Raw genomic sequence first — 13,364 nt, forward strand, 5'->3', positions numbered from 1 at the left:
ATATATAAAATTATGCTGGAATTGTTTTATCTGGGTGGTTTTCCATTCATTGCCCAATCCAGCTAATTGGTTGACTAGTATTAGTTTCAGTTTTTAATATTTTTTGCAATACGGTATATACTACTCTAAGGGCAGTGTATGTTTAGAGTGTAGTACCATATTGCCCTCTGTTTTATATCAGTTCAAAGTAGCAATTCTCTTGCTATTTCAATATTGCAACAGTTAAAGAGTTTCTGAAAAATGTTTTGTCTAGTATTGTTTATTATAATCTTCTCCAGATAACGTCTGCTTTGCTTTATCAAGTACTTTTGAGGCCAGTGAACTGAGCACATTTTAAATTAAATTATAGAGACCCCATGGTGACTCCATAGTTAAATTGTCCAAAGGGTACTGTGAGGAGCTGCTTTGGGGAAGAGTGAAGGGAAGGAGGGCAAATTAAAGGCTACACAAAGGATATGCACATATAAGCTAATATCATGGAGGTGGAGGTAAAAAAAAACCAGAACGGGTTGTGATGCTATAGTTCTCACAGCAAGCTTCTTAACTGACAACAGAGGAAAGTAACTGGCGTTGAGGAAGACAGTGTGCTGCCGGCAGTTTGAGACACAGGTAGGTGCAGCCTCATTCTGAGACGAAGGACAAAATACCTGAGAGTGACTGGAAGTTGGGCTTGTCTTGTGCTAGGAAGCTAAGAACCAACAGTGCAAAACTGAAACAACCCTAGACTAAAGATTTGCAACAGGCATTGAGATGTTTTCATTTATTTAGTGTGTTAAATCTCTAACCCAGTAAACCTGTGTAGTTTTTTTCTTTTAGAATAATTACAATTGCACTATAATAAAATGAGTGCCTGCAATTTATGTCATCAAATAAACCAGTGGCTTTAACTACTCCTTGGTATATCGTTTCCCTACTATAGATGCAAAATTTACTAGGTTATTTTATGACTTATGTAAAATATCAGCAGGGCTGATCCTATTCATTCCTGCATACTTAGCCCTGAATTTCTCAGGTATCTCACTGCACTTCTATCTCCTCTCTTTATTCTGTTAAGTCATTTCAGTATGCTATGGCAGTATCATTAAGTTGCATAATGCACAATAGACTAAAAGTCCTGTCAAGCTTCTATTTCAATATGGCCATTTTGTGACAGAGTGAAGTAAATGACTTGGAAAATACCAGCAATGGCTGGCTAGCTGAATTATAATATCTGTATCATGAAATGTCTCTGGTTGACTCAAGGTATTGAATCTATTTAATATGGACCCATTTTAATGTGTTCAATGATTGCATTTTATTGTTACTTTTTTAACTAAAATGGCATCACCAATAAACAGTATACAATCTTTTTCAGTTATTGTATTTTTAAATTCATCCATAAAAGAAGACATCATTCCCCATAATTCAAACAAACATATTTGACACCTCAGAGTAAAAAAAACCCCTAAAATAGGAAATAACTTTCATACCCCGTTATGTCATGTAATATAGATATGCTTCAGGTTGATATTGGTCAATTAGTAATAAACAGGTAAACATTAGAGAACTTAACAATCATCTTCAACATATAAGTTTGCTACAGTGTTCAGAAAGTATTCATTAAAAAAAGGCTCTGATTTCACCAAAAACATTTTAAAGATAATATACAAACACATAGTTGGGCATTATTCACTGGTTAAAAAATACAAGTGAACGAGTTTTGGGTTTTTTCCCTCATTTGTACTGTTTTGGATTTTTTTGGCTTCTGGAGACACATTACCCTACATGTCTGACTCCAAAACAGAAATCACAGAGTGGTACATGGTAAGTGTGTGGAATTAAGGTAAATTGTAAAAGAATATGTTCATATTTTGTGGCATATGCATAAAAGAGTACTAATGGAAGTTATGTGTATTGAGGACCTGATCTCACTCCAATGAAGTCTTTCCATTGACTTCAGTGAGGACTGAGTGGCACCCAGAGAGACTCACTCTCCAATAGAATTTACCAGCAGACATGCATAACACCCTTTCTGTGCACAGAAGAATACATGTTTTTGAATATGCAAACACAAAGCATTTTGGGGGAATTTGTTTTTTCATCTTACAGTAGAGGGACTATATGTGTAGTAGAAGAGATGTGGCTCAGGAATACTCATTTGAGTATGTAAGATGCACAAATGCAATATGGCACATAAAAGGTGGGATTATGTCTCTACTGCTTCCTTTCTTACATAGTGATTTGAACGCCTGAACTTTCAGAGGTTTGAACATGGAGAGAACTAAGCACAATTCATGCAAGTTCTTGTTTAATGTGCAAGATGCAGTGTCAAGTACAGTATTCCTTTCTCAAGAATAGAGTGAACTGCACAACATGTGCAAGTTCTGCCAGACTGCGGCCCTTAAAAATTATACAGATCTACATTTAGCAATTTAGGGTAAGGACAACTTTTGACCCCATTGTAACTACTACAATTTTTTAAACTAGCAATATAATATTCTATTGGGGAAGTACTATATCTACCCAATATAAGCTTGGTCCTCTGTGGCTGAGAGCTGCACAAGTAGAGCCATACAAAACTTCCTTATGAAATCTGCAGCCAATCAAAACTTTAGATATCAACTTGAAATTCTGCCAGGTTCTCTTCAAGTTTTGCAATCCTTCTTCAATCATGAGATGAGTTTTAAGTAAGCCTGTGCTGAACAATGATTTGGATGGAAACCAAGAAAAACTCAATGGTTTCAGTGGATTTCACATAATAACTTATACAGTGTGTGTATATCATATCAGGTGTGTGTGTGTGATAAAAAGGAACATAAGGTAAAGTTTGCATTTTTAAATAAGAACAGGCAAATGTATGTAGATTGCTGCCATATGGGCTAATGATGTCCAAAACCATATCAAACTTATGCAACACTATTTTTGGGAATGCTTCTTAATGCCCTAGGAGGCATAATATTTGTTTTGACTTGAGCACCAGTCAAAGGTGTGGTTAACATTTAAAACAAATGTAACTTATGTGCAGGGAAAGGACATTTGCAGAATCACAGACTAGATACATTACATGGTGTGACAGACTAGATACATTACATGGTGTGTTGCACTTCTTTCTGAGTCGTAAAACGTGCGTAAATAATGCCTAGCGCTTTTATGAGTCTGACCCATACTGTCAGTAGTTTTAAGCATAGATATGTGCATATATATTTTACTTTAATATTAAATTTCCATATGAACTTATAAATGTAGTTTCATTCATTTTAAAGTTACAAATAATTTCCTCTTTAAAAAAACCCTAAGAAATGTAAACAGAATAACATCATAAAATGTTTTTTTCCTTTGTTACTTTTACATTTTAAAATGTGAATGCAAACCGATGTGCTGTGGTAGGTATAATGTAATATCTTAAGGGATTTATAATAAAATATAATTAGTAGGAACTTTAGGTAATATTCCCTAAATGGTTTTTAATGTGTGCAAAAAGGTCTGGTGATTTATTTTCTGGGATTACTCTGAGTGCAAATATAATTTAACCGAAATATTTTTTTATTTTTATTTTTTAATATTAGAAAATAAGGCAAATCCATTTTGAAAAAGGTGCTGCACTTCTGGGCTAAACATACCTTCTAGATTACTAGATAAACATGTGACAACTATTAAAATTATCAATAATAAAAACATTAAAAATAGCTGCAATTTCATATAGACTGAAAAGCTATCAAAAGACAAAGTGACCCAGCATTAATTTCAGAAATATTTTTTTAGTCTTCATAAACACAAGCACCCTGTATTTACATAAATTATCTTCTAAACTAGTTTTCCTTTGAAACACACTTTTGTTTCTAACAGATATGTCCATTAAATTATATAAATGTTTCAAATATGAAAAAAGGACCGTGTAGCAAAATAGAAATATCAGATAATGTTATTTTTTGGATTTGCTTTTTGCTAGGATTTGGTTTTTAAATATCTGCAGTCTGCTAGTACAAAGCTTTTTCAAAAACACAATGCCAGAAAATGAAAAACTCTGTACTTGTAGCAATTAGTGCTACAGTATAAAGAATCCATTGTGGGTTATGAGGTTAAGTTCACATGTGTTCTAATGATTATTTTCAACATTCCTGCCTTTAAATCCTAGTAAATTGTTTATCTTACTTTTGAGCTTCAGTACATTTTTTTCATGATGGTATAAATTAGAATATATAGCCATTACAGACCTAATTCCTTTACATTTTGCCTTTCTACAACGGAGAATTTAATACTTCAAAATTTTTAAAAAATTAGACTCGTCAATACAAAGCCAGCGTCAACTTATGCAAAATGGAATGTAATTCTTACTGCCTCTTACTGAAACAGTGGGAGACAATTATGTTTTATTTTATTTTTTTCTAAAATACACACACAACTCTTTACTTTGTTACCAGGAGGAAACTAGATACAGTGGTATTATTTTACAGCATGCGTTTCACTAGGTTTGAGTCACGGTTGTGTTGAGAAATGTAATAATGTGTAAAAATCCTGCTCTCTTTTAACTCTATGGGAATTTTCCCATTTGACTTCAATGAGAAACTAAATGGGCTCAATGCCTTTTCTTGTAATGAAGTCAATACTGTAAGAATTTAGCCCAGACCAGTCAGGTAGTCTTGAAAGTCTTTAACCCAGCAAAGCATAAAGAAGCTACTGTATAAAGACTTTTGGTTCAAACAGTAGTGCAAAGTTATACAGCTTCCAAATATGACTGCTCCTCTTTTTCCGTGATTAACAACTGGTGCACACAAAATAGAGTGCCTGCCCTACTCTTCAAACACTGTTTATAACATAGAAAAAAGGTGTCCAATATCCTCAGGGAATAATAATTTCCATAATAATACAACCCATTTGGTGGCAAAACTGAATCAATTGCAGAGCGAATATCTACTTTTTGTACCATTTCCTGTTATGTGGAATGTCCACAGTATGCTGACTTCCATTCATGACATAAAAACAATAACCGTTGAGTCCAAAGGTTGGTAGAGGTTAAAGTGAACCCCCAGCAAGGCCGCACATTCAGGTTCAGGCTGGGGATGTAAGGGTAGTTGTACTGTAGTTTCCCATTAAATGGTAGAATGTAAGCAGTGTCTGATACTAAGCTCACCTGAGGTGTAGGGGCTTGTATTTAAATTAAAGTGGGAGGCACTTCCTTGGAAGGTCAGGCTGCTATAATGATTGTGGTCACTGCTGCTTAGGGCTGAAGGGTAAAAAACACAAATTTTTATCTGCTTATTCTCCAGCACTAAGATCCAACTGTAAATGAGAGTATTTTACCTGAGAAACAAAGGGAAAACTTAGAAAGAGGCAGTCCTGAACAGCTGCATAATGTAGTTTGTCTCTAAAAGCTAAACAAAGGCAAAGGAATTTTAGAATAATTACAATATGATAATTATTTTTCCTTAAAAATATCTGCATAAAGTATATATTTTATAAGTGCATAATTAGAAAATACCTCTTTTAAATATAGTTAAAAACATATTATGCAATTGATATGGTTTAACTTTGGTACAATCCTATGCTTTTTTTGTTTTGTTTTTTTAACAATAAGTAGCTAAAAATCATCAAACCACAGAAACTGTAGATTTATGATAAGTTTAACTGCAACCAAAATAGCTAAATCCATCAAGCTTTAACTTGAGATAAGAGTCTAAGTAACTTGATTGGGGCTATACACTGCTTTCTCATGCTTACAAAATAGGTCTCCTATGATGTGTGCAATATCAGCTCATATCTGAATTCATTAATATGCAAATTTTTGTTCATTTTTCCTTTCCATGTCCAATTTGGAACCACAAATGGAATCATGTCTCCCTTCTGTGACCTGATCTTGTTGGTTGCAGCATTTTTTCAGCACATTTCTATTTTCTAATTCTGCTCCATATAGAACATTTCCTAGAAGTTTCAAGTCCCTTCAGATAGTTGCCACCTTAAAAATGGCAAGTAACACATTAGATAACAAGATAACATAGAACCTTATAGTTTAACACTGTTTACAAATCCTGATAATTGTGTTACTAAAGTACAGTGTTTTTTTTTCTTTTTTCCAATAGCTCTTAAAAGTACATAATGTGTATTTATCTTCTGGTGTGTTCTTCACTAGAATTCATTTAAATATCATTTTCTGATCATTGCTGGTGTTTGTACATATAACTTTTTTCAATGGGTCTGCATTTTAAAGTAAGTAAAACAGTTCTCCAATTCTTTGGCTTCAGAGGAATCATATAGCTGTGATAGTTCCATTGTGGCGAGAACGTGACCTTTCCAAAGTTACTCGTCTGTTATCTGTAATAAAAAGAGAACAAACAGCACACCATAAGATTTGAAACATGGATATTGCAATGTCAAGAGGTTTTCAAACAGTCCTGAAAATCATTTCAAATAAATATGTAAATAAGTAACTAGAAAACTGGATCAGAGAAGTTTTACACTGCAGCTGCCAGGCTGAGTTCAAGAGTTCTGCAATCAGCAATAAATTACTTACTTGATCAGAGAAGCAGGGTGATAAAAGCATTGGAAGAATCCTGAAGCATACTCCCCTTGGAAATAGCGATGACAACTAAAATGCTGGGTTAAAGTGTTATTCTACAAAGTATCTATGTACAGTGACTTTGGAGGAAAGGCAATTCAAATTTCCACTGAGTGTTCAATACAAATGTGGTGAAAATGCACCTCTCGGACAGAACAAGATACACTAAAAATGTAAAGGTTGTAAGATTGTTCACTCTAATTGGGTACACATACTTATATAAATAGAACAGTTAAATCAGTCACTTCCTAAGCATTTCCTGATTGTGTGGTGTTAACAACTTTCAGTATGAAATATTACAGAGTAATTATTGCAATGAATAATGAATATATCCCCGTCACAGGAAGAAATAATCATGGGCTAAAGCCAAATGCTTTCAAAGTAGTTTTAAAAGACAGGAATGTGGCAGAAAACAGACTTTTCTTTTCTGAAACAAGAATGGATTTGTTCCTGTGGATTTCAGAGGCAGCTAGTCTGCTGCATAAAATACAACTGATATGGATAAAATTCTTGTTTGACAAAGGTGTTCTATTGATTACCTAAGTCCTCAACCAACAAAGCCAGAAACTGGCTGACTGCCTAGGGGAGGGAAAGAGTATGGTGTAGATCCTTGCCCAATCCAATGGAAACTCCTCCACAGTATTTTTTTAGCTCGTTTGTGTGTTCGCCGCTTCCCCTTCCCATCCATGAATGTTTAAGATAATACATCTATGCTACACCTCTTGTGAGGGAATATACCTCACCTGCCAATGATAAGGTCAGCAGTTACTGGAAGTTAAAGCTCAGTGCACTGCTGCCTAAGCAGGAAATATTCAGGAAGGGGAGTATCGACCCAAACACGTGATGTGCTTCTAATACAACTGTGAACAGTAAAGTATCTAGCAAATTTTAATACCTGTGGGGAGAGGTGCCCAAGTACTGTCATCTGTGGAGCTATTTAGTTGATAGATTTTCCATATTACTAACTCTAAATGTGCAAAAAATCATGAGATTTATGAAACATAGTAAATGTTGGTTTATTTTTATTTGCTTTATGGTGACTCTTTTGTATTCATGTTTTCTCCACAATGAAGAAGGCAGGAAACTTTTGTTTCTCAAATGAAAGTTAAGATTCTCTTCTAATTACATGAGTCCAGGAGCTGGGGCCTTAAGAAAAACATAAAACTTCCAGCATTTGGCACCACTGGACTTTCCTTCCCAAGATGACCTCAAATTAAGCTAGCTTAATTTTTAATCATTAGCAGTAACCTAAATTGGTTTCCTAAATTATTTGCAACTGTTAAGAAAGGATTTACATTTACTAAGGATGGTAAGGATACAGATCATAAGCTAGAGAGCTAGCTGGTGGTGGTGGCGGGAAGAAAGTTCTGGAGAACTACATGGGAGAGGGCAATGATCCAGTTATTCTCATTAAGACATGATTTTAGCACTTAAAGAGATTTTTCTGCAGCGCTCAACAAGAGAACTTTCTAGCATCTCTTACTGTTGGGAAGGGAAGCAGAATGCAAATTATACTCTGCTTTTATCTTCGTGCCACACTAAAAATAGGGATGGATTAGATTTAGCTATTAGTAGCTATGTAAAAGCATTACTGTATTTTGAGACTGTAAAGAAAGCATTAATGTAGTCACCTGCAATCAAAATTTCCATTTGTGTTTGTAGGGTTTACACAGGAAATTAAGTATTAGTGTATATATACACACCTTAATCTAAAACAAAGAGTTTCATATTAAGATCTTTATGGGGATAGACTTCATCTGAGAATCTCTTTTAGTGCAAATTAAAACTGTTTTAAAATGGCTTATGTAATAATCAGACCTGCTGAAAATGTGATTAGTCCTTAACAGTGATTCATACGTATATAGAACTTTTTTATCCATAGATCTCACAGCCATTTTAAAGGAAATGTTACATCCACTGAGCCAATTTTTAATCTCAGTGATATTTATTTTGTAATTCTGTTTGTCAATTTGATTATATATTCATTGTATATTTTAGAACATATATATGTGTACCTTCCTGAAGAACATTAAATGTAGTGGTGGGACAGGCAAGTAAGAGATACAAACAATGGATATAAGAATGAGGGTAACAAAAATAAGCTCACAGTTAATTGTTATGAAAACCTCATATTACAACAAATTCTATAATATATACTAAATTCAACCTCATCCTATTCTTGCACACAGCCAGATATATATAGTCAACTGTGTGCAAATGTTTTCTGAAAATAAGGCTGCACAATTCAGTACTAAAGTGGAGATATGCACATGCAGTGTGATAGTCTTTAGTTATCTAAGTAGGGTTGCCAATTTTGATTGGACATATTCCTGGAGCTTTCATCACATGACAGTTATTAATTAAATGTTATTTTTTAATTCCTGGAGACTCCAGGATAATACTGGTGGGTTAGTAAACCTATATCTAAGACACTATTTCTCAAATACAGTATCCTACAATTCCTTCTAAAACATTTTTGAAACATGTTGTAGTACAGTGTACACCAGAATCAGTATCAGCCATTTATGATAGAATGTACACAGTAGATTTTACTGAGACAGGGTAGTGCACAGTGTGGGACTTTTGCACCATAGGTGCTTTTGAAAACACAATCCATGTAGTTTAAAACGGTTTATGTTAAAATTTGCTGGCATATACAATATTATAGAAATGTAGGGCTGGAGGGGACTGCAAAAGGTCATCTAGTCCATCTATCTTTGCTGAGGCACGATTAAGTATACCTAAACCACTTCTGACAGATGTCTGTTTAACCTGTTCTTAAAAACCTCCTTATAGATCAACCAAACATTAAATAACAAAACCTCAATACAAACCCTCCATAGGCACAAATTCAGGTATTAAGAAACTTAAATGAAGGACATAGAATAGCTATTGCAATAGTGTAGAGTGATAAACTTCATACAAAAGTATTCACTCCACATCCAGTCAGCAGACAAAAGCATCAGAGCTAGTTCAGTGGAGCATAAGCTTGAAGCTTTACAGCTCATCCAACACTGACTGACACAGCACTAAAGCAGGAGATTTCACAACAGAGTCTGCAATATGGACCAAATCGATTAAATAAAGTGTGAGTAGCTCTAAAACATCAAGTAAAATAATTACCTCAATGAAATAGCTCCACAAAAGTGTACCTTCAGCTAGCCACAGTGGCTGTATTTTCTCTTTTGCTTTATAGGAACCATATTGAACATTGGGTAAAACAAGATTTTTGTGTGTATGTAAAGGTGTTATTGCACAGAAATCCCACTATCACCATTTAAATGAAGGGCAAATGTCCACAAAAAGCATAGGGAAAAAACAAAGATACAAGACTTTATCTTTAACTTAAGAGCATCCAACATTATGTCAAAATCAAATATCAAGAAGGCATAGATGTACACTACAGGAGCAGGTAAAAATAATGGTGAATGATGACATTTCTGTGGCCATTATTCATCCATCCCAGCAGACATCTCTAGCCGATGGACAAGATTGGTTTATATATGTGTAGTTTAGGTCTGCAGAAGCTGGTCAGTAATTACACCAAACTGTCTATATTGTCGGGAGAACTATTGTAACAATAAGCCACCCAGGAAGAGTGACAACCTGTAATCACTTAGTGATGGTCACTCTTGGATGTGTACATGTGAATTTTAAAATAGTCCCCAAAGAATTTACTAGCTGCTTGTGGACTCCTTCTAGTAGTCCTTGATCCCACAACCAAGCTTGTCCTGTATCTGCTTGATTACTGTAAGACTGACCATTAAAAACAGCACATAAGATGTTATTTGTTCAGTCTATAGAAATAGCTAGACTTCACATATTTAATGTGTGTATCAGTGCCTCAGAGCCAGATTTAGGGGCAGGTGACCCAGGTCACTGTCTGGGGTGCCGTTTTTGTTGTTAGTGACAAAAGGGAAAATAGCATGTTTGAAGTAAAATGTTTCAGGTATTTCGTATGTGGATTCATTTTCACTAACCTCCTAGAATAGTCTGGAGAATCTCATGGAACCTTCCAGACTTTTTCAGAACTACATTTTCCTCGAAACTCCTAGAATCTTGTCAGCCATGCCCTTGCAGGTATATAAGGTGCAGGGCACTGACAGTTAGATATAAGAATGAAGTGAAGTGAGAGTCCAGCTGCGATATTATGACCCTTGTTTTACTGTGTAATTGTGAAAGTGTACTTTGTTCTTGAAGAGTGTAAGTACCATAGAAACACAGCATTGAAGGAATGTGCTCGAGCATCTAATCTCAATTACCGTCTTCCTTGCAAAGAATAATTTGGCTTCCCGGGGTTCACTGAATAAGATGTTCACTGAATATATGGTCATTTCCTGGGTTGGTAGAGCTCCTTGGGAAATATAATGACATCATGCCTGAGCACCAACACGGAGTAGTCTGTAAAGCAGCTATGGGCTATTACTGCAGCAAAACAATTCAAAATGAATTGACTGACCTTATGGCTAGGAACATGCATCAAGACTTGATAACATATTGATGCAGTTTGGCAAAGCAAAGTAGTATGTTGTAATAATGGACTGCACTCCCAATATTAGTGACAATGAAAAGATGTCATTTACAGTAAGAATGGCTGTATCCAAGTAAAGGAACACTTTATCTGTTTCCGGTCTGTGGATGACTCTACTGGAAAAGGCTTAACAGAACTGTTCATAAAAGATTTTAATGAGAATAAAATAAAGCTTCAGAATGGCCAAAGCTATGACAACGGCATGAACATGAAGGGAAGAAACAGTGGCGTCTAGGCAAGGATCCTTGTGCTGAATCCAAGAGCTTCCTTCATGCCTTGTGGCTGCCATTTCCTCAACCTGATTGTGTCAGATGCAGCATCATCTTCTTTAGATTTAAAATTTCTCTTTGGAGTACTGCAAATGATATATGTCCTGTTTTCAACATCAACTATCAGGTGGAAGATCCTCATGGACAATATTACAAATCTGACCATGAAACCACAAAGTGATATTCACTGGGAGAGCTGCATTAACAGCAAAAGGCCGGCAAAGTATCAAGTGACTGTGGTTTACAATGCCCTGATGGAACTGGCACAGCTGAGTAATGCCAAGCCTGGAATATGACATGAGGCACAACCAGATCACTGATTTCAAATTTCTGGTCTCAACTGTGGTTTGGCATGATATCTTGTTCCAAGTAAACTTTGTAAAGAAGGCATTACAAACTCAGTCGATGGACAGCACGACCACTACTACTTTGATGAGAAGCTGCCTGGATTTTGTTGTGGCCTACAGAGACAACGAATTTGAAGATGCCATAACTGCTTCCAAAGAAATGGAAAAACTCAGGAGTTGAGCCTGTATGAATCAGAAGAAGAGACAGTTTCTTTATGAGGGCAGAGATGAAGTGATGAAGTTCGGAAGAAAAATTCAAGAGGGAGATTTTTGCTCACTCATTGACTCTGCTTGAGTATCTGTCGAAGAAAGGTTCAGACAAATGAAGCATCATGAAAAGACCTATCAAACTGCTTCTCTATCATCTCAGTTTAGTTTTGTGATGGAAATAAATAATATTTAGTCAACTCTGCTGTGTATACATGCATCTACCTCTCGTTAACTGTAAAGACGAAAAGAGATGCCTAACTGCCTCTCAGTTTTGTGCCATGAGATGAATGGGAGAAAAAGTTCTGAATAATTATTTTTTAGACAAAATATTCTAATTATATGACATCCTTTGACTTCACACTGAAATTTCAAATGTATAATTTCTCCCTATATTCTTTATGTATGAGGAATTACAGATCCGGTAGGGGAAAAAAAACCATCTGTGAAAGGTAGTCTCTTCTTTTCTTAGTGCTCAACAGTAGTTATGTTATTAAAAGAAAACTCTCAATAGTTGCAATGGATTTACTTATTCAGTAGCCTGTTATCAGCATGAAACTCTGCTGTGTTAGAGGAAAAAAACAAATTATATTTTACAGAACTGCACTACTAAGATTAAATCACTTTTCTGTATTTCACTTTCTTATCCCTCCTGCTAGGTATTAAAAGTCAGTGCTCTCTCTCTTATTATGAACCTCACTTTTTGGAAACTATTATCTCTAGTAGCAATATAGAGGTTACATGATCAAACAAACTCAATTATAGCAACTTTGGTGAGACTGAAATACTTGATAGCAGAAAAATCCAGAGTGTACAAAACTATAGCTTCAAGAAACACAAAATTAAATCTGTATTATCCTATAACGGGTACAGAAGTGTTTATTTTGACATGTCTACCATTAAAACTACAAGTATATAAAACCATTCTCTTAGGTTCTTAATGACTAATATTTACATACTTAATAAGATGACTAATTCACTGGAGTAAAGTCAAATCTTATGAATCAGTCAAAGTATCAGTCAGAAAAACAGTTATTCAGCTTAACATTTGAACTGCATCGAAACAGCACCAGTGATGATCTGTGGGCAAAATGTCAAAGCTCATTAAAAAGACCTTTTTTGAAAAGGGTTATTGGGTTTGTGCATTTCAGTTTCTGTATAAGGCTTTCATTTGCTAATTGAGCTTCGATCTTAGTTATGTTCTCTGACAAATATGGTATGCACTTACAAAGCTAAAAACAGAAGCTGAGAGCCTATGTGAGACTAGACAAATTGAATGCACAAAAGCATCAATGAAATAATGAATGCTATACAGTGGTAGCCCTTAAACAAACCAATTTAAGCTTACTGAAGATTATTTCAATATCTACAGTATTCCTTTGCGCTTTCTTATACTTATAATAGGAAACAACATCTATTTGCACATTCAAGGTATCTAATAAAAACATATAGTTAGTTAAGGCTATTGGCAAGTTAAG

General features: G+C 35.1%; 1 protein-coding gene across 1 annotated transcript in view; it reads right to left on the minus strand.

The window, feature by feature from the left end:
- Nucleotides 1-1,269: 1,269 nt before the first annotated feature.
- Nucleotides 1,270-13,364, minus strand: part of DIAPH2 (diaphanous related formin 2) — an 827,558-nt gene continuing 815,463 nt past the window's right edge. The window contains exon 28 of the mRNA XM_039487835.1: nt 1,270-6,288. Within this exon, the coding sequence (XP_039343769.1) occupies nt 6,224-6,288 (65 nt within the window). The 3' untranslated portion in view covers nt 1,270-6,223. The remainder of the gene's footprint in view (nt 6,289-13,364) is intronic.

Source organism: Mauremys reevesii, linkage group 9, assembly GCF_016161935.1.
Source record: "Mauremys reevesii isolate NIE-2019 linkage group 9, ASM1616193v1, whole genome shotgun sequence".
Classification (NCBI taxonomy): domain Eukaryota; kingdom Metazoa; phylum Chordata; order Testudines; family Geoemydidae; genus Mauremys; species Mauremys reevesii.